At 44.2% G+C, this 20745-nt stretch overlaps 5 protein-coding genes across 5 annotated transcripts; 4 read left to right on the forward strand and 1 right to left on the reverse strand.

Annotated features, from left to right (window-relative positions):
* Positions 1–1072: 1072 nt before the first annotated feature.
* Positions 1073–2281, forward strand: C922_01658 (methionine adenosyltransferase; the record flags this gene model as incomplete). The annotated part of the gene is made up of 1 exon (XM_008817261.1): positions 1073–2281. The coding sequence occupies one exon, from the start codon at positions 1073–1075 to the stop codon at positions 2279–2281; it is 1209 nt and encodes a 402-aa protein (XP_008815483.1).
* Positions 2282–3770: 1489 nt separating this feature from the next.
* On the forward strand, positions 3771–6488 carry C922_01659 (hypothetical protein; the record flags this gene model as incomplete). Its single annotated transcript, XM_008817262.1, has 11 exons — positions 3771–3943; positions 4101–4150; positions 4334–4379; positions 4497–4543; positions 4700–4788; positions 4935–4969; positions 5112–5157; positions 5394–5550; positions 5737–5894; positions 6140–6190; positions 6327–6488. The coding sequence occupies 11 exons, from the start codon at positions 3771–3773 to the stop codon at positions 6486–6488; spliced, it is 1014 nt and encodes a 337-aa protein (XP_008815484.1).
* A 587-nt stretch (positions 6489–7075) lies between these two features.
* C922_01660 (hypothetical protein) lies at positions 7076–10204 on the forward strand (the record flags this gene model as incomplete). Its single annotated transcript, XM_008817263.1, has 3 exons — positions 7076–9696; positions 9878–9989; positions 10100–10204. 3 exons carry the CDS (start codon positions 7076–7078, stop codon positions 10202–10204), a joined length of 2838 nt encoding a protein of 945 aa, XP_008815485.1.
* Positions 10205–11687: 1483 nt separating this feature from the next.
* C922_01661 (glutamine synthetase) lies at positions 11688–16566 on the forward strand (the record flags this gene model as incomplete). Its single annotated transcript, XM_008817264.1, has 2 exons — positions 11688–12912; positions 14939–16566. The coding sequence occupies 2 exons, from the start codon at positions 11688–11690 to the stop codon at positions 16564–16566; spliced, it is 2853 nt and encodes a 950-aa protein (XP_008815486.1).
* A 922-nt stretch (positions 16567–17488) lies between these two features.
* C922_01662 (hypothetical protein) lies at positions 17489–19826 on the reverse strand (the record flags this gene model as incomplete). Its single annotated transcript, XM_008817265.1, has 9 exons — positions 17489–17548; positions 17723–17822; positions 18001–18081; positions 18225–18518; positions 18680–18766; positions 18896–18983; positions 19171–19243; positions 19404–19528; positions 19778–19826. 9 exons carry the CDS (start codon positions 19824–19826, stop codon positions 17489–17491), a joined length of 957 nt encoding a protein of 318 aa, XP_008815487.1.
* Between the last annotated feature and the right edge of the window lie 919 nt (positions 19827–20745).

Raw genomic sequence — 20745 nt, forward strand, 5'->3', positions numbered from 1 at the left:
GCCGCATAACGCCGGTTCGCGTTCACGGCAAAAAAAAAAATAAATAAAAAAATAAAAAAAACATAAAAAAAGCACACAAACTTTTATACTTCGCAAAACTCGAGGCGAAATCGTAAACGCGTAAAAATTAAATCCACCAAATTGTTTTTTTCACTCATTGTTTGCAAAACATCTTTCCTTTGTTCCAGCATTCGATTATGCGATTGTTCCATTGTGTTATCACTCCATCGTCTTATCGTTTCACCGTTACATTTCTTCCAACGCTTAGGCGATATTTCTGTCACCTTCCTGCAGTTTTTTATTTTCCCATTTTGGAGCAGCAACGTATGATTGTCGCGCGGCATTGCGGAAATAAAAAGTGCGCAGCGAAGCAAGAAAGAAGCTAACAAAAACAAGCAAACAAATAAACCAACAAACAAACGAACAACAGACAAATTATCCAACAAACGACTCAACCCCAGTTGTTGGAAACAATTAAAACTTAGAGGTCACTCGCGTATGCATTTGCGTAGCCATACCCCCTACCTGTACAAATTTTGTACGCACGAGAAGATAAAAAAGAAAAAAAAAAAAATTCAAGGTTTTTTGGGCATACCCAAATAAGGAAAAATCCTTTTTGCGAAAACGAGTGAGCCGAAACAAGCAAATGAGCAGTTCTCTCCTTCGGAACAAGAAAGGGAAAAAAATTTCGCATTCTTTTTCAGCGTATTAGTTTATTACGCTGAATACTTTGTACATTTGAACATCAATTTGTTTGCGGTCTGTGGATCCTTTTTTTTTGTTTTTTTATTCTCCTTTTCCCTTCTGCCTTTTCCCATCTCCTTTTCCCATCTCCTTTTTCCCATTTGACTTTCTCCTTTTGTGTTACATTGATAAAGGCTTCGTTATCTGGACCGCCAGAAGCCTTCCACTTTTTATCACTTGGCAGGTGTTCCAACACAGGCGTACGCGCACGTTGGAGCGGCTCTCCAGCATCGATAAGGAGCATTAAGCATCGCTCAGCAGCTTTTAGCATCGATAAGCATCACCCAGCAGCGTTAACCTGCAAAGCACCCACCACCACGCCAGCAAAATGAATCACCTCAAAATAAAGCGAGGAAACTTCCTGTTCACGTCCGAGTCGGTGAATGAGGGACATCCAGACAAAGTCTGCGATCAAATTTCGGACGCCATTTTAGACGCCTGCCTGAGGGAAGACCCAGAGAGCAAAGTGGCCTGCGAAGTGTGCGCGAAGAAAAACTTCATTTTTATCCTTGGAGAAATAACAACCAAAGCTAGAGTTGATTACGACAAGGTAGCTCGAGACGTTATAAAGCACATAGGATATGATGATGAGAGCAAAGGATTGGACTACAAAACAGCAGACATCAAAATATATATTGATGAGCAGTCCCCTGATATTGCTCAATGTGTACACGAAAATAAAAAGCCAGAAATGATAGGTGCTGGCGATCAGGGAATTATGTTTGGATATGCCACTGATGAAGCTGAAAATTATATGCCATTGACTCATCACTACGCCACGTTATTAGGAAAACGATTAACAGAGGTGAGGAAGCTAGGCATCCTTCCCTATTTAGGACCGGATGGAAAGACACAAATAACCATAGAGTATAAAAATAAAGGAAGCTTCGGTGGGCATATGGAACCTCTACGTGTTCATACCATTTTGATTTCGACGCAGCATGCAGAGAATGTAAAATATGAGCAATTAAAATCTGACTTGATAGAAAACGTAGTGAAGTATGTCATCCCTGAGAAGCTTCTTGATGAGGAGACTCTATACTATTTAAACCCTTCGGGGAAATTTGTGCTGGGAGGACCTGCAGCAGATGCAGGGTTAACGGGGAGGAAGATTATTTGTGATACTTATGGAGGTTGGGGTGCACATGGAGGGGGTGCCTTTTCTGGAAAGGACCCATCCAAAGTGGACCGCTCAGCTGCGTACTACTTACGTTACATTGCAAAGTCCTTGGTTGCAAATAAATTCTGCAGGAGGGTCCTAGTGCAGGCATCCTACTCCATTGGAATTGCTAATCCTATTTCATTGAATGTCAATTCGTATGGAACAGTCAGCACAGGGTACACTGATTATGACTTGGAGCAAATTATTTTGCGCAACTTTGATTTGAGACCTGGATTCATCATAGAGGAGTTAAAATTAAAGGAGCCCATTTTTTCCAAAACGTCTGCATATGGCCACTTTGGAAGAAGCGACAATTCATTCAGCTGGGAGAAGATAAAGGATCTCACCCATGAGAAGAACGTGCTCAAGAATTGAGTTCTATCTTGTCGTTACAGTGGGGAACCCCCGTGATTAGGACGAGGTTGCACTGCACGATCGAGACAGAGGTGGGATGCTTCGGAGGCGGAAGACACCGAGGGAGAGAGACACAAACTGAAACCCCATTGATGGAAACCCCCCTTTGGCCGCTCCACCCAATACAATAAAAAAAAAAAAAAAAAAAAAGACCCAGTTGTCCATACAGAAGTGACCCCCTTACATACAGTTATCCATTTAGAGACTCGCGGAGAAACAAGCGAAGACAAAAACATGCTGAGCAGCAACACTTGCGCGTGTGTTTTCCGACTTTTGATCCTCTTCAATTATCTGCGTTTGTAATTAATAAGATTGGAAGTTGCAGCTATTTTTCGGCCGCAGGTGAATTGGCATTTTGGCGGGTTTAAATTTGCTACTCCCCGCGCGTGCGTCGCGCGTTTGTATATGTTACCGGCAGGAATGCACAAGAGCGGAAGTCTACAGCAGGAGTGCGCTTGTGTGTACTGCCAAGGACGCGACCCATCCGTGCCGCAATGCACATCTCCATGTATATTCGTCCAAATTCAATTCAACACAGGGACGCGTAAGAAAAAGTCGTTTCATTTTGTATCCCCTTTTTTTTTTTTTTATTTCTTTCCCCCATCACCTTTAATTAACACATGCGCCTATGTGCGTACGTATGTGAATGTATATGTACATATGTGTTTCCACCCACAAGGAAAAAAAAAAAAAAGAAGAAACAAAATGCCACTCTTATGTTTTTGTTTTGGTTGTCCTCCCGAAAAATGTAATGACATTTGTGCTAGTAACAATTGTGGCACCAGGATATGTTTTATTTTTTGTAACCCTCACTTTGGCCTTTTTCAAGTTCATCATTTGCCTCTCTCTTTCTTTTTTTTTCTACCAATTAGGGTTCATTTCGTTAGAGTTCCGGGTGTATATGCGTGTGTGTGTGTTTGTGTGTAGGTATGTGAAGGAGCCTACCGAGTATGCACGTTGGGCCAGTCGCATTCGCCCCGGTGCGCGTAGGCACATGCATAGTCGCAGAAGTGGCACGTAAGTGATCGCATAAGTAGGGGCGCAAGTGAGCGAGTAGGAAGCTCGTGGATACGCAACGATATAGGGGCGTCCTCCTGGGCTGTGATTGAATGTTAGCCAGTCTCCATCAAAAAGAAGGGCCCATTTGTTAGGCACCGTTCTGTACATACACTTGGTTTTCTCTTTTACTTTTTCGTTTTGATTTTCCTTTTTCTTTTTTCTTTTTGCGCTTCATCGAAGGAGAAGCAGACTGTCGCATCACAGCAGAGATCCTCTTGGGTGGTTAATTAATTACATTAACCCCAAAGTTGCGGAAACACAATTTACCGCTCACTCAGAAACGCTACAATTTACCGGTCTCACTTGCCTCCGTTCGTCTGCTTTGTATCCTCCTCCGGTTTTCCAATTTGTCTCCAAGGTAGCGATTGTGTCGTTTTCCGTGCCCCCAAAGATGCCAAATAAATACAAAATCGCAGGGATGGCGAGACGGGGCCTGCTTCTCCACTTTGCCCTGTTCTGCTTGTCCTATGTTGCAAAGTGTAAAGTGCCCAATGGAGGGTACGAACATACGAATAGCAGATTCGTCCAAAGTAAAATTAACGTTCTGACTTGGCTAACCAACGTGTACGTAGGAAGAACGTTTTGCCTGTTTAAGGAGGACCCCCCAAAAGGGCCTCTGATAAGGCAGAGACAAGAAAGTAGACCCAGTTGTAGAGAGTGTTTGAATTTTCACAATCTGGTAGGACATAATGTTGTCTTTTCCCTTTCGTGTTCCCCGCAGAATATATCCGTCCGAAACGCCCAAATATTTTAAAAAACATTTGGATTACCGTAAAAAAAGGAAAAGAAAAAACAGCCACTTCGACAAGTGCCAAAAAATGCCGATTCTTCTTCTCATCCGCTTGAATCACAAATGAGTCGTCCTCCCTGCATGTTCATGCTTCCATTTTTTCTTTTTTTTTTTTTTTGAGACGGAGTTTTTTTTTTTTTTTTTTGTTCAACCTAGGAGGGTAGGTGTACAAAGGAGGAGCAGACGAGAAGCTCGCAACGGTAGAGAAGTGTCTACCCTTAGCCGAAGATAAAATAATATAGAAAAAGTAAAGCAAAAAAAAAGAAAAAAATGCCAAAAATTAATACCCCATGTCATTTCCGAACACACTTTAACTCTCCCCTTAAGATGTCGCGAATATTTCTTGAAGCAGACTTACGACCCAGTCGATCTGAGTAAAGGACTCCACAAAACAATGCTCATGATATGTGTGACATAACAGGACCCACCTGTATATGTGCAGTTCGTAAACAGATACAACAATCACATATATAAACCCACTTCTCCCCCTTGTGGTGTCTCCCCCTTTCTTTTTCTTTTTTTTTTCCCAGATAGCCAATGGCTCCAAACGGACAACTGGCAGATCGACAATGAGAAGGCAGTGATAGAATACAAGGGGAGGGACAGCTGCAGAGAATCAGTAATGAATATAATCACGTACGCGACGTGTCTATATTATGTGTCTGCTTTGTGTATGCTTTGTGTGTGCATACGTGGGGGGATGAGTGGAGGTGTTTTTTCCCATTTCTGCGCCTACTAATAAGAGAACTTCATTTCCCCCTTTAGAATCATCCCTTTCCCTTTGGATGGCTAGACAACAGGTTACTCCTCCCCAACTGTGCACACACCAACGTAGTCGCAGAGAGGTGACTATGGGGGGGGGATTCACTCCCCGTTAATAAGTCCACTTGTGTATTTTTTTTTTTTTTCTTCTTTTCCTCACAATTGCGCTAATGATTGCAGGATGAGCACCCGGACGTCCCTAATCAAAAGGGACTTCTTCTGCAAGGTGGGCAGGAGAAAGTGGACTTGCGCGGAGGGTCTCGCGTTCATTTGGCATATCCGCCCAGGAGACTTACGGTTGATTAGGTTCATGCATGGGCGGGCATACATAGGATTACTTACGCTGATTTACCTACGATGACTTACCTATGATGACTTACCTACGATGACTTACCTATGATGACTTACTTACGCTGACTTACTTACGATGACTTACGCTGACTCACGCACTCCCTGTGTCAGAAAACCATAGCCCAGCTGGAGGTCCAAATGAACGACGCGCAGTCATGCGGGTTAATTTTTCGCATCGTCGGGGAGCGAAATTATTGGGGGCTCCTAATAGACAACAAGATTTTAAAGCTCATTCGCGTCAAGGAGGGAGAGTTGTTGGTACTCAAGGGTAGGAAAAAGGGGACAGACATGTACAAATTGTGTAGTTATATATGTGCATACGTGTGGAGGTGACCCCTCGTAGATCTATCTCTAACGGGTCCTTTCCTATCCATGGTTTCTCAGTGCACATAGATAGGGGAAAAATATATTTATGCACCTCGCCTCCTCCCCCTTTTTCCTATTCCCGATTTAGAATTCAAAGAACTGAAGATTAAAAGCGACAACTGGTACGTCTTATTTGCGCAGGAAGTGATAAAGGACATAAAGGTTAGGGCGGGGAAGTATGGAGACCTTTCCGTTGACTATCTCAGGAAAAGCGAAGACGAGTCGGAATATAGCACAGCTAAGCAGGTGTGTCTGACGTGAGGACGTGGTCATATGAGTCTACCGCTTCGTCCGGCTTTCTCACCCGTTGACAGTGCCATTTAAGCGATGAAATTTTCTCCTTTCTGCTGATGTGTGACCGTCTGCCGCTCATCAGTGCAACCGATTTGAGGGGAGATAATGGGGGATTGTCCCCTCTCATTCATGGCACTCTTTGCATGCCGTCCCTCCACCCGACCTCTACACCTGCACACTCTCTTAACCCTTCACAGGGCGCGTTTGGACTGTTGGCCAACAAGGGGAACTGCAAATTTAGGAACATCGTAATGTTCAGCTTTGACGAGGCGCCCCCGCATCGTTGCTGTGTAGAGTTACTCAGTGTGTCAGTTGGATGGTCTCCTGATTGACCGCTTCACTGACCTCTTCCCTTTCTAACTGCTTCCCCCACCACGTCGGCAGGTGCTGCGAGGGAAGAAGTGGAGCAAAGAGTACGAAAAGCTGAAGAAGGGAACGCCCTCCCTGCTGTATAATCTGGAGGAAATAGAGTCCCTATATGATAATTTTAAAGGTGCATATTTTGAGGGCCTAATGTGGGGAGTCACGAAAGGGGGAAAACCATAATCGACGTCCTGCATGGAAGCGAAGCGCACGTGATTGCACGGGGTGTACTTCGGGAGAGTATAGAGCGTGTTCTTCAGTTGCTCTCCTTTGCCCGTAACTTCCTTTCCGCGGGGACGTCATTTATTCCAAAATGGGTTATCCGTAAAAGGTAATATCCTCTTTCCCGCCCTGCTCACAGATTGGTGCCCCCAGGCGTCCTTATGTGAAAAGAGTAAATACGAAAATGTGAATGTTTAGATGGCCCACGGAGGGGGATGCATATGTAGGGTTTTATCACGCACAGGCGTAGTGGTTGTTTTTTTTTTTTTTCTTTTTTTTTCCCGCTTTGCCTTAACTTTGTTTAGCTAGCTGGAGGCGCACATACCGTTTTGCTTCTTAAGTTCGCAAAGGGTACCTGCGTGTTAGGGGCTACCTCTCAGTGAAGGCGTGAAAACCATGCATCTTTGGCTGCATGTCTGGAAGGAGTAGTTGCCCCCCTTCTCTAATTTTGCTTCCTGCCCGTTTGTGCGTTTTTCCTGGTGGCCGCGTCTAACACAGGGGGAAAAGCTTCCCTCGTTCTTCGTTTCTGTGTCCTAAACTTACACCACATGGAGCGGCGCGTGGTGAGCCTCTTCGTCGACTTCTTCGACTCTTACTCTTACAACATCGTCCACTACCTGCGCAAGGTGAACGGTGCGGAACCGATAGTCGTGCACCCGGGGGAACTAACCATTGACGATTTTGTGAGGAAATATTATCCCCAAGTCGACAATGTAGTGATCTCCCCAGGGTATGGAAATCCTCAAACGGGGGGAAGGAGCAGAGACGATCTAATCGCAGGGATGCTGGAGAGGAAGATCGACATTCCCATCCTAGGCATCTGCTTTGGGCACCAATTAATCTGCCACCTCTATGGGTGTAAAATAAAAAAAGTAAAGAACATGTTTCATGGGGACACAAATATAATTCATATATGCAAGTACGAAAATATAGCTAGCGATTTGTTTGAAAATGTACAGGACGGGTTCAAAGCGACATGTTACAATTCCCTAAAGGTGTCCAAAAGGGTCCCTGATCCGTTGCGGATTACATGCTACTCACTTTGTGGAGAGGAATTCATAGTTATGGGCACGCAACATAAATACCTCCCATACTACACTGTCCAGTATCACCCGGAGTCTATCGAAAGTGACTTCAGCGACACCTTTTTTGAAAATTTTAAAAAAATTACACTGAAGCGAAGCGGTGGGCGTAGGGGGGGAGAAGCCACGGTCAACTATACAGAGCACCAACTGTGGAGTAACCTCCTGCAGGGAGGAGGTTCTTTTGAGCTTCCCCCAAATGAACGGGGACAGAAAGCATGGAAAATAAAAATTATAAAACTGTCAGGGGTGCATAACTTGCGTAATTTCTCGCATGCCATTTTCAGAGCCATTTTTTATGACCCAAATGATGTGTCTTTTTGGCTGGACAGCAACGGGGAAGTTTTGGATGCCCCTCCGGAGGGCTACTACTCCAAGGGGGAGGGGATCCAACACGAAGGAGATGCCACTAGGGATAGAAGTGGTATCCATAGCGGCCATGTACATAGCAGCCACCTGCATGCCAATCACCTCCATAGCGGCTACCTCCATACCAGCTGCCGATTTTCCTACATGGGAAATGCGAAAGGCCGTTTAAGCGAACTGTTAGAATATTACTACGCAGAGAATGGGGGAGGGCACCAAATGAATGGCACAATCGTTCAGTTGGGGAAGAGGTCGAGCGAGGAATCGTATCGAGTGACGCACTACAGTGAGGATCCAGACAACTGTCTGGTGCATCACATGAGAGATCGGATAAATCTCTTTAAGGGTAATTATAACATCCACTTGGAGGAGGTCAAAATGGAGAAGTGCCATGGCACCTTCAATCAGTGCAGAACGGGGCGGGGTGAGAACATGACCAATTTTTCCACAGGGGGGGAAGCAGCAGCGGAAGAAGCAGCAGTAGAAGAGGGACAACTCCCCCCGGATGGTTATCCTTACGAAGGTTACCTTCCCAAAGGGGCAATCCAAGAGGACCAATTCGTGAGGCATAGAAACTCCTGCCTCTTGGGCTACTTTGGCTTCTTTACATACGAATATAATTACGAGACGATGAAAATCTTGTATAAAAAAAAGTGGAAGAATCATGCCCAGGACAGGGAATCGAAGAATGCCATCCCAATTTCTGTTTTTATTTTCCCTCAGAATTTTATCTCACTCGATTTGGTAAATAATAATATTTACTTAATTTCGCTCGAACCGAAAGATGCCTATTTTAAGTCTCCGTTGGGGCACTCCCCCACATTTTGGAGCAGCCAAGATGTGCACAACGTCTTGCAGTACAATGCCAGATGGAATCACGAAGCCATCCACAAAATCGTCAGAATTGTTAAGACAAAACTGGAATGCGATCAGCACTGTCAGGTCCCCTCCTTTGTATGCATCACCCCCCCGGAGTGTTTCCCATACCATGAGCAGCTGCCGCACACGAACGAAGCAAACGAAAACAAGATTGTATTTTCTCCACTGGTAGGTAAAGATGAATATATGGAAAATGTAAAACGGTGCAAAGAGTACATTGAAATGGGGCATTCGTACGAACTTTGCTTAACGACCCAATTTGTAGGATACTATTTCGTGTCGGATTCTAATGCACCCTCTGTAGATTCTCTAAACATGTATTTGCATGTAAGGCGCGTCAATAAGGTTGCCTACAGTTGTTACATTCACTACTGGAGAAAAATGGACGCTGAGTCAGTACCCTTCCAACTAAGTAGCAACCCCGCGATCGATGAAGAACTGCAATTCACAGTCATGTGCATTAGTCCCGAGGAATTCCTCCGAAAGGATAAAGACGACATCCTCTTTAGCAAACCAATCAAAGGGACCATAAGGAGAGGAAAGTCGAATGAAGAGGATTCGAAAATGAAAGAGAAACTGCTCAATAGTAAAAAAGACAGAGCCGAAAATCTTATGATTGTAGATCTCACGACCAACGACCTTCACAGGATTTGCCAAATTGATACCGTTCGTGTCAGCCACTTGTTTCAGATTGAGAGCTACGCTTATCTCCACCAAATGGTTTCCCAAATATATGGAAGGCTTCTCCCTGGGAAAACCTTTGCAGATGCCATTGTCAATGTTTTTCCAGGCGGTTCCATGACGGGCGCGCCCAAGCCCATATCTATTTCGCTTCTGCAAAGGTGAGGCGGTGCAGCGGCACAACGGGGCAGCATCGCAACGGGGCAACATTGCAACCGCGCAAGCACTACCACGAAGTGAACGCCACATCGTACATTGCGAGTTTGCGACTCCACTTTGTCACCCCGTTCCCCGGCACACAACAACACTCCCTCGTCACACTATCTCCCCCACACGACGCAGCATCGAGAAGGCCCCCCGGGGGGTTTACTCCGGATCCATTGGGTTCATCTCCGTGGAGGGAAATTTTATCCTTAACATCGTCATTAGAACGGCTGTGGTGCAAAACAGGGCGGTAAGATGGAAGGGTTGAAAAAGTGGCCAAAACTGCACACCATTAACGGGGACCAATTTTGCATTCACTCGACCCTATTTCTTTTTTTTTTTTCCTCCCCCCTTTGGCAGATTTCCATCGGGGCCGGTGGCGCCGTCACTATCAAGAGTGATGAGACGGAGGAGTACAACGAAATGCTCCTTAAGTTTATGAGTGTGGCGAGGCCAATTTGGTAAGTCTTTCAAGTGTGTAGGATGAAGGCACATCTTTGTGCCGCCATGGAAGCAGCGCCCATTTAGTTTTCTCCGTACAGAATTCAGTGATGAAATATTGTCACGAAGTGGGCGACGAGGAGACGAAGTACATTTCTTTGCCAATTTTGTGCAAATATGTTGCCCCATTTACAACCCACCACCTTTTTTGCCTGCCCAGCTCCTACCTGATGGAACAACACAACGTCCATGTGGAATACAAACTTTAGTCACATCGGGGATATTCTTTTTTTTTTTTCTATTACTCCATTTTTTCACTTACCGCAAGAGGGAAAAAAAAAAAAAAAAAAGAATGAGTTTCCTTTTTTTTTTTTTTCTTGAACCCTTTATATGTATAGCTCCACTTGCGAAAGGGGTGCCCTTACCTTTTTGCCACTTGCCGCGGGTCCAATGTAAGCAGCACATATAGTTAGTTATGCCGTGTAGTAAAATGCACTAACGTTGTACTCCTATGCAGGAGTTCTTAGCTCCCCGCCGTGCACTCCCTCGCTTCCTCAGGAACATCCAAATGATCACTGTTTTTTTTTTTTCTTTTTTTTCAAAGAAGTGTACCCAACCGCTCTGCGTACCCATGATGGTGGGCCCGTTTGAGCCGCTATACTTTGCGCACTACACTTGTGAGTGGAGAGGACGACAAAATGGAAGCGGCTGCTATATGTAGTTTTCTCTCCTTTGGTACATTTATTTAGCGCAGGAGAGGGATACGCTACAATAAATGCATGCCACATGCTTGCATAATGCGTATCGGTAAGGCGATGTGGGCTGACACGTCGAGGCTGCTCATTCATTTTTGCATTTGCGCGCAGAAGGGGAGTACGCATACAGAGGTATAACTCCGCGGGGTTTGTGCAGACGGGGTGTTTTTTTCTTTTCTTTTTTCTCTATGCCCATGGCTCTCCCATCCGTGGCAGTTAGAAAAAACGAGATGCCCCTCTCTCCACATGTGCAAAAATCGCATCCATCGCAACGCACAAAAGAGAGCGTTAATTTTTCATTTTAATAGAAGGTAAAAATATTTATCCCATTCTGTAAAATTAAGCTCGAAAAGGTACAAAATTTCTATTTTATTTTATGTTATTTGATTATTTTTTTTTTTCATTTTGGCAAACAACACTGAAGTGACTTTTTCTGGACACCAATTTTTGGATAACGCGAAGGGTATATAGAAGTACTGCCATTGAGTAATACTTTCTTTTTTTTTTTCCGATAAATTTCGTACGCACGCTTTTTGCGGCATATTGCAATATAGCAGTAAATCACCAAAGGAATCGTCACATCCACGCAAGGTAAGCCACAGTTTGCTTTGCTATGGGGATAACGCTCGCGAAGCGTAGTTCCCCCCCCCAGATGAGCCGTATCTCATCGGTAAAGCGAACTTTGTATCTCCTCCTGTTGGGTGGTCAGTACAGCAGTTCCCCTACACTGCTCCCCCCCCGCAGACGCAGCCATGTTGGGAAACAAGCTCAGCATCACCGACGTGAAGGACATCAAGGGGAAGAAGGTCCTAGTGCGCGTAGATTTCAACGTGCCAATTGAAAATGGAGTGATAAAAGATACGAACCGAATAACGGCTACGCTGCCCACGATTCACCACTTGAAGAAGGAAGGAGCGTCTAAGATTATCCTCATTTCGCATTGCGGAAGGCCGGACGGTTGCAAGAATCTAAAATACACCTTAAAGCCCGTTGCAGAAACGTTAAAGGGATTACTCGGCGAGGAGGTGCTTTTCCTGAACGACTGTGTAGGAGAAGAAGTACAAAAACAGATAAACCAAGCCAAGGACAATTCAGTCATTCTTCTCGAAAATCTGCGATTTCATCTAGAAGAAGAAGGAAAAGGGGTAGATTCCTCTGGAAATAAAATAAAGGCAAAGAAAGAAGACATAGAGAAGTTCCAAAATGAATTAACCAAATTAGGAGACATCTTTATTAATGATGCTTTCGGAACAGCTCACCGGGCACACTGCAGCATGGTTGGAGTGAAACTCAGTGTGAAAGCATCTGGATTTTTGATGAAAAAAGAATTAGAATATTTTAGTAAAGCTTTGGAAAATCCACAGAGACCTCTACTAGCCATTTTAGGTGGAGCCAAAGTATCAGACAAAATTCAATTAATAAAGAATCTGCTAGATAAGGTTGATAAAATGATAATCGGTGGAGGTATGGCTTACACGTTTAAGTATGTTTTGAATAATATGAAAATAGGAGATTCACTTTTTGATGAAGCTGGTAGCAAAATTGTAAATGAAATTATGGAGAAGGCCAAAGCGAAGAAGGTAGAGATTTACCTCCCTGTCGATTTTAAAGTGGCTGACAAATTTGATAATAATGCCAATACTAAGATTGTGACGGAGAACGAAGGCATTGAGGATCATTGGATGGGACTTGATGCTGGACCTAAGAGTATCGAAAATTATAAGGACGTCATTTTAAGCTCCAAGACGATTATTTGGAATGGACCCCAGGGGGTATTTGAGATGCCCAATTTTGCCAAGGGTAGTATTGAATGCCTCAACTTTGTCATTGAAGCTACGAAGAAGGGAGCCATAACCATCGTTGGTGGAGGAGATACTGCTTCGCTAGTGGAACAACAACAGAAGAAGAACGAAATTAGCCATGTATCTACCGGGGGAGGGGCTTCCCTTGAGTTACTAGAGGGGAAGGAGCTCCCAGGTGTGTTGGCCCTCTCCAGCAAATAGCGGACCAGCAGAGGGGAAGCAGCTCTACCGTTGCGCCTAGGGATGCGTGTAGCCATGCGCGTAAGGATGCGCCTAAGCATGCGCCTAAGCGTGCGCGGGGGGGAATACCACTGCGCAGGAGGAACCTGTTTCTATACACCCGCTACTCCCTAGGAGTAATAAGCATTCCCTTTTGTCGCAACGGGGTCATTCGCAGTGGTATCTCTCTTCCCACGGGTGGGGGGCGTTTCCGCGCAAGCGATTGCCCGGCCCACCCCACGCGCAACGGTACAGCTGCGTCTGCATAGAGTGATCACCTGTGTTGTATTTCCACGCGTATGTACGTAGGCACCATCAGAGCAGCGGCCCCTGAGCTGTTTCCCATTGTATCGCACCACATTGTATTACACTCCATTGTACCGCACCACATTGTACCGCACCACATTGTATTACACCCCATTGTACTTACACCCCACTGAGTGATTCGCCGCCCAGACGTGGCCATGTAACCATCTTTTCTTTTCCATCCGTCCCGAACCAATCGAACGCACCAACTACAATCCTGTTTCACCTACAAAATCGCGACGCGATAGCGACCCACGAGATGGGTAGTGGCGTATCTATTCGGTAAAGGGGTGCCAGCGTTTACTACTATGTAACGGTGACATTTGCAGCCGCGGCGGAGTGAGACTCCTATTCCCGTGAGAAAAAGGATCTCATTGAAATGGACGCGCAGAAGAGGGGGGCGAGTAAACTTGGCTCACCAGGCTCCACCTCCCGCTTCGTAATTCACAAAACGTCCTAGAGCTGTGCATCCGTCCGTTCGTGCAGAAAGGGGTTGCGCTAATATGGTAACTGTTTTGCCACCACCAACCCCCTAGGCTCCTTGCTGTTGCCGCGTTATCAAGGAAAAGGGTAACATAAATTTTTCTTTTTTTTTTTTTCGCTAAGGGGTTAGTAGAAATTTCACCACCAAGCAAAGGAACATCGTTGCGATTTACTTTTAAACCGTTGGATCATTTCCTTTGGGGTGTGGCTCCTCTTAACCGTTTTGTTTTCGTTCCTTCGAGCCGCGTGCCCTTTATATGAACCCCTTTTGCACTATAGATGAATCCGCTTAAACATTCACCCTTTTGCGGAGAGTATGATAAGCAGCCACATTTTTTTGGTGGTGCTATCCCATATCTTCGGGCTTAGCCCTTCAAGAAGGGGGGCAATTCATATTTTGATACGTTTTAAACCTTCCCCCCCTTCCCCTTTGAAGTGTGTGAATTATATGAGAACCGGAGCGACCGTGAACATGTGCCCCGACCGAGTGCGTATTTGCCGGAGTGGTTTCACACTCCAGTTTGCCTCACCCGGTCACACTCTGCCCTGCAGCACTTCACCCCCTTGAACGGCAGGGTTTTCTCCTTTCACGTGCAAAATTTCTGGCGGGCGGTTTGAGGTACTCTTTTCTCTCCACTTGGGGCATAAGCGCCTCAGAGGGTATTTTTTTCGAGTATACGGGATTATTTTTGTTTCCCATTTGGGGCGATGATTTATCAACTTCTTGCCACCTTGTTGTCAACTGTTGCCAATTTTTTCCGCTCCGGGTGTTGCTTACCCCCTCCCGTAGGGAACCCCCCGTTTGTTGAAATACCCATATAAGGCGAAAGCACATATCGGAGGGTCCTTCCTCAATCGGAGGTAGAGGACCGCCCCAGAACGAACACTCGCCCACGAGGGTTCAGACCAAGGGGGGTAGTGGTACCCCATTTTCTAGAAAAGGCAGAGCTGTAAGCGAATCTGCGAAAGGTTAGATCCCCCACATTTCGAATGACTAGCTATTCTATAATGAGTAAGGAAAAAAAAAAAAAAAAGAAAGAAAGAAAAAAATTAGATAGCCTCTATCAAGGGAAAGTACCATGTTATCGCTTTGAAGTGGTGTATATTTAGGAACGTACGTTTAGCCGCATCCCCCCACACTCACTTCCCCTTTGTCTCATACTCTTTTCCCCTTTTGATCCCCCCACCCGAAGAACCCTTCCAGTTCTCGAGCGCAGCCGAGCTGTTCGCCTTCATACAGGACGAGAAGAATGACGTGGAGATAGTGGCGTGCATCATTAGCAACCTCCTGGGCAGTTTCTTCAAATGCTTCTTCTATGTGCCGGAAATTTCTCTGGCCAAATTGGAGAACGGCTTCCCTTTTGACGGGTCCTCCATAAAGCTATGCGCAGATGCAGAGGTCAGTGACTTCTACATAAAGGTGGACGTGTCCACGTGCTTCATGGAGAAGTGTGACGGAAGGAACATGCTAAATGTATTATGCGACATCAAGAGGTATAACGGGTTTGACTACTACAAATGTCCGCGAACCATTTTGAAGAAGACGTGCAATTTTGTCAAGAAGGAAAATATAGCAGACAGCATATTCATAGGGAACGAAATTGAGTTTTTCATTTTCGACAAGGTGAATTTTGGTCTCGATGATTACGACAGTTATTTGAAGGTCTACGACAGGGAGGCTTTTTCCTGTAAAAATGGTGGCAATGGAAATTCTACCACAAGTAATGGAGAACATGGTACTACAATCAGCCTCGCCTGCCAGAACTGCGCTGGCAACATTCCTACAAATGATGACAGCAAGAAGGTGAAAAAAAAATGCGGTTATTTTGCCACAGACCCATATGATACTTCCAACATGATTAAGCTTCGAATTTGTAGAATCTTAAACAGCCTGAATATCCACGTGCAGAAATATCACCATGAGGTTTCGACTAGCCAACACGAGATATCTTTGAGATATTTTGACGCTGTTAGAAATGCAGATAATTTAATCATCACCAAACAGGTAATAAAAAGTATCGTTCACAATTTCAACCGAACGGCTACCTTCATGCCGAAACCTCTAGTAAGTGACAATGGAAGTGGCCTACACTGCAACATTTCCCTCTGGAAGGATAACAAAAACATATTCTTTGCTGATGACCCCTCCACCTTTTTCCTTTCCAAAGAGGCCTTCTATTTTATGAATGGAATTATTAAACATGCCAGAGCGTTACAGGCCTTTTGCAATTCTACGATGAATTCGTATAAAAGGTTAGTCCCAGGATTTGAAACTTGCCAGAAGCTCTTTTACTCCTTTGGCTCCAGAAATGCTGTTATTAGGTTGTCTATGATTAATTACAACAATCCAAATGAAAAGCGAATTGAGTTCCGACTGCCTGATTATGCCAACTCGCCTCACTTAGTCCTGGCCGCCATCATCCTGGCAGGATATGATGGTATCAAATCGAAGGAACAACCACTGGTGCCATTCGAGAGTAAAGATAACAACTTTTTTATTTCCAGCATTTTTTCTAATTACGTTGATAACACACAGAATTTTAAAACTCTCACACATGCACTGGAGGGCTATGACAGCATTCATCAGATGAAGAAGAGCCCAGAATTTGTTAACTTCTTCACCTGCAAGGAGCCCGACAGCATATGCTTTTCTCTGGAGGCGAGTTTGGATGCCCTGGAGAAGGACCACACCTTTTTGACGGTAGACGGAATCTTCACGGAGGAAGTCATTGAGGAGTATATAAAGTTCAAGAGGGACGAGATAGCGGGCTACAGAAAGAAGATCACTCCGTACGATTACTATTTATATTACGACTGCTAGGCGGAAGTGACACGTACGTCTGGACACGCGCAGGGACACACCGGCCTGGCAAAAGTGAACCCCGCCAATTCGACTTCATGGTTTTATGATGGACATTATGGGGACGTTTAACCTGCTGCTTTTGATTAACGTGCCTGCGTATTTTTTTTTTTTTTTTCAAAACGAAGAATGATATGACTGTGTGAATAGGCTTATGCCTACCATTCTGGTATATCTCTGACTGTGAATTATTTCCCCACCATCACCGCCTTCGCCATTTTTTCTCTCCACAATTCTGAAACTTTTTTTCATGATGAATTTTACCGCTGCTGCTAAGCACATTGTTACCTAAGACAAAAAAAAGTAGGCCTAAAAGTAGGCCTAAAAGTCGGCATAAAAGTCGGCGTAAAAGTCGGTATAAAAAAGTCGGCGTAAAAGTCGGTATAAAAAAGTCGACATAAAAGTAAACGTGAAAGGAGGCAATTTATAGAAAGTGAAATTCCCATTCTATCTGCACCCCTATGGTCACTTGAAAAAATGGAAAAACAAAGGGGAACGGAAAAGCTGAAAAAAATTCTGAACAGTCAGGTAAAAAAAAAGAAAAAAAAAGAAAAACATTAAATTAAATGTGGATGGTGGACAAATTGACTGCCTCCGAGGGGTTGGTGCAATATTTCCGTTGGCAAAAGGATAATAACCTTAAAAAAAAGAAAAAAAAGGAGGGAAGTGGCGAAAAGAGGAATATAACAAATACGGAAAGAACCAAAACGTAACAATTCACATCACCTTTTATTTTGGCCTGCGCGAGCTGGCGGGCATAAGTCATGCGACAGATAGGACGCAGCGGTACGCGTAGAAGAAAGCGAATTGGCAGTCGACCACACACATATGCGCAAAGACGGAACAACGCAACGATAAAGGGATTAAACAACGCATCTGCCTTTTACCTTTTAATCATTTGAATATATTTCCTCGTCGTCTCGTCATTAAGGATGTGTGCAACCTGGGGAAGGGGGGTAGGGAAAGCACGCCAATGAAAATCCGCCGTCTCTTAAAAAAGTTGCTGTGTGTGTGTGGGGAATTGTCGCCACGAGGAAAACGCCCCTATCGGAAGGTGCACACAAATGAGAGCAGAAGCAGACGCTCCTTTGCTCATTTACATGCCCCTTTTTCTTACCTCCGATGCGAAAATTTTGGATCGCCCTGCACGTTCGTGAATCCCAACCATCGTAACGCCCATGGGCCAGGCGGCGTTCCCTATGGCGAGCAGCATATACCTGGGGGGAGAAATAGCACACACGTTTGAATGTTCGAATGTTCCAATGTTGGAATGATTAAGTATTCATTTGTACACGAATGCACGTACGCAGGGTTAGCCCCATTGTGGAGACACAATGAACCGTGTCGCTGAGAAAGTGGCCGCTTTACTTGGCCTCCTTTAACACTCTCCCTTACGCATCGTGCGCCGCTTTGAAGTTCCTCTCCTGGCAACGCGAAACGATGTTGTATATTTTTTCCAGCACGTCTGCTTCCAAGCTGCGAAGAAAAAAAAAAAAGAAAAGGAGTAAATTCCATTCATATGAGCAAATGTCTACAGATCTTTGCGCGGGAAAAAAAGGTGCACTTTTGCAGTATGCATAGTCTACTGCCACTGCGACCTCTCCCCACGGTGGCCCTACCTCTTCTGCTTCAGCTTCTTCTCCAGTGGTTTCAAATCCTTGTGCGTCTGCAAGTATGTAGCTTTCTTTATTTTCTTTTTGCCATCATCGCTGTTTTCAATTTCTTCGTTCCACGCCTTCATTGTGCTTTTTATCCAGTCGAGTATAACCCTTTCCTTGTCCACTCCCTGGCCCTCTTCATCACTTTTTTTTTCTGCTGTCGGTCCATTCAATTCTGCTGATTCCTTCGAGTTGGCATTGTCAATATCGTCTTCCAGGTTGTCCTCAATTAAATCTAGCGAATTTTCTTTTAATCTAAGAAAAAAAAAAAAAAAAAACGCAAAAATGTATGACCCGTTCAGGTGACTTTTGCTGTACATGGGAAGCTCCTTTCGAGGGGGAATTTATCCATACGGACATGGAAACATATCGCACATATCGGCATATAGAACTGGAAACATTTGCAACTGTCTTACTTCCCCCTTAGGACATCGCCAAATACATTTTGCACATTAATTTTTAACTCGTTTTTGTTTATTTTTAACTCCTTCAGTCTGTTGTATCTGCAAGGGGGCGGTAAAAAATGGCCCATTGGACGTAGGTTGTTTCGGCTGACACATATATGTGTTTAAGCGCATGTCACTATGGGTAATGATATATACACCTTTTTCGGTCCCCCTCTTTTATGGTACCTTTCCAAGTCAGTTTCTCCAAAAAGCCTGATTGGTTCCTTCAGCTGACGAAGCAGAATGATTATCTGCCTGTTCGTTAAAGTTATTTCTGTGAAAAAAAAAAAAAAAGTAGCGATGCTGAATATGAGAAAAATGTGTTGTGGGGGGATATGCGAAGCTGAATCTTTGAAGCACTTCTGTGTAGACCACCGGGGAAAAACACAAAACATTGATCAGTGTTGTAATTTGCACGCAGATGGGTCATTTTGTGATTAAATAATTTTTTTTTTTTTAACCTGTATTTGTTTCTTCATGCTTCACGTCTATGCTGTGTTTTCTGCGTTTCGCGTCCAGTTGGTCATTCAATTTCTTGCAGGGATGGAAAAAAAAAAAAAAGGAACAGACATTTATGCTACATTGTATGGATACGATATGGTTTAATGGGCCGACGCGGACACCAACTAAGGGGAATCACCCCCCTAGCGTCACCACTTCTTTTCTCAGTTGTAAAGCCTTTTCATTTCTTTACCTTTAGCCTTTCATATTCCTCCGTCTTCTTCTTTTTATATTCATTTTCGTAAAACTTGTTAATTTCTGTTTTTTTCTTACTCTCCAACTCTGCCTGCTTGAACCACCTCTTGTTTCCTTTGATTTCTGTCGTAAGGGAGGGGGAAAAAGAAAAAATGAAGTGGGGCCACCCTATCAGCTCCTTTTGGACACATTCGTATACGCACATATGCGAATGTCGGTATGGCAACTCTCCTACACAGTGATCTTATGCACGTAAGTAGGCTTTCCCCGTGTGTGTATGCCTTTGGGGTTGATGCACTAGGCCGTTCCTACATTCGGCCGTTTCTACATTGGGCCGATCCTACACTAGGCCGTTGCGTTTCTCTTGCGAACCTTTTATTTCTTCCTTTTTCTTCTTTATAAAACTGTCAAGTGAGTCCATGCTGATTTTCCCTCTTCCCTTTTGTGTTTACTTTTAACTCATAGTTTTGTTTAAAATGATAAAAAAAAGAAAAAAAATGGCCACTCAATCGTGTTTGCTTAAAAAGGGGCATTTTCCTTCCTCCTTCGGGAGGTACCGATCGGATTTTCTCTTCATATACTTTGAGAAAACAAAAAAAAAAAAAACAGAAAGTTGTGAACTGTAGGAACTTTATACTCTCTTGAGGATTATTTCGTGAAGGCGGTTAAAAAATTTAGACATTTCCGCTTTCACTTTTGGATAAAATGAAGCCGAAGTTGATTTTTTTTTTTTCCTTTTTTTCCTTTCAATGGTAAAGAAAAGTTGGCCCATTTACATGGGATATATATACTACACGGGAGTTATTTATTTTTTTTACGATAATGAGAAAGGAGAAGTGAATAAAAAATGGTGATATTCACTAACTTACACTTTGCTCGTTAAACTAGTCGTGAAGTGACGCATCTTCCGTCTGTTCCCCCTTGTTCGTTTTTTTTTTTTTCTTCTTTCTTTTTGACTTAACCAGGTGCACCCGCCCTCTTTGCGTTGTAAATTAAATTTCTTCTTTTTATCCTTTTTCACATCGCGACATTGCTTCTAATCTGTGTCTGCGCTGTTATGTGACCATTTGGTGACCACGGGGTGGTATGCATTTGGAAACATAGCCGGTTTTTCTCCGTTGAATGTACATCAACATGTGACAGCAGGACAACGTTTAGAGGTACAAAGGGGATGGTGGGGGAGAAAAAAATAGGGTTGTCTTCGTTAAGAAACCTTCCCATCTTTGGTTTTTTAAAAAGGGAAGGAATAAATTTCTTTTAATAAGGCAGGTGCATTTTTCACTGATGATATGTATGAGAACACTTTCCACTCTTAGCAGCGTGGCCGCGGGAAGGTGGGG

Source organism: Plasmodium inui (assembly GCF_000524495.1).
Source record: "Plasmodium inui San Antonio 1 unplaced genomic scaffold supercont1.5, whole genome shotgun sequence".
In the NCBI taxonomy this organism is placed as follows: domain Eukaryota; phylum Apicomplexa; class Aconoidasida; order Haemosporida; family Plasmodiidae; genus Plasmodium; species Plasmodium inui.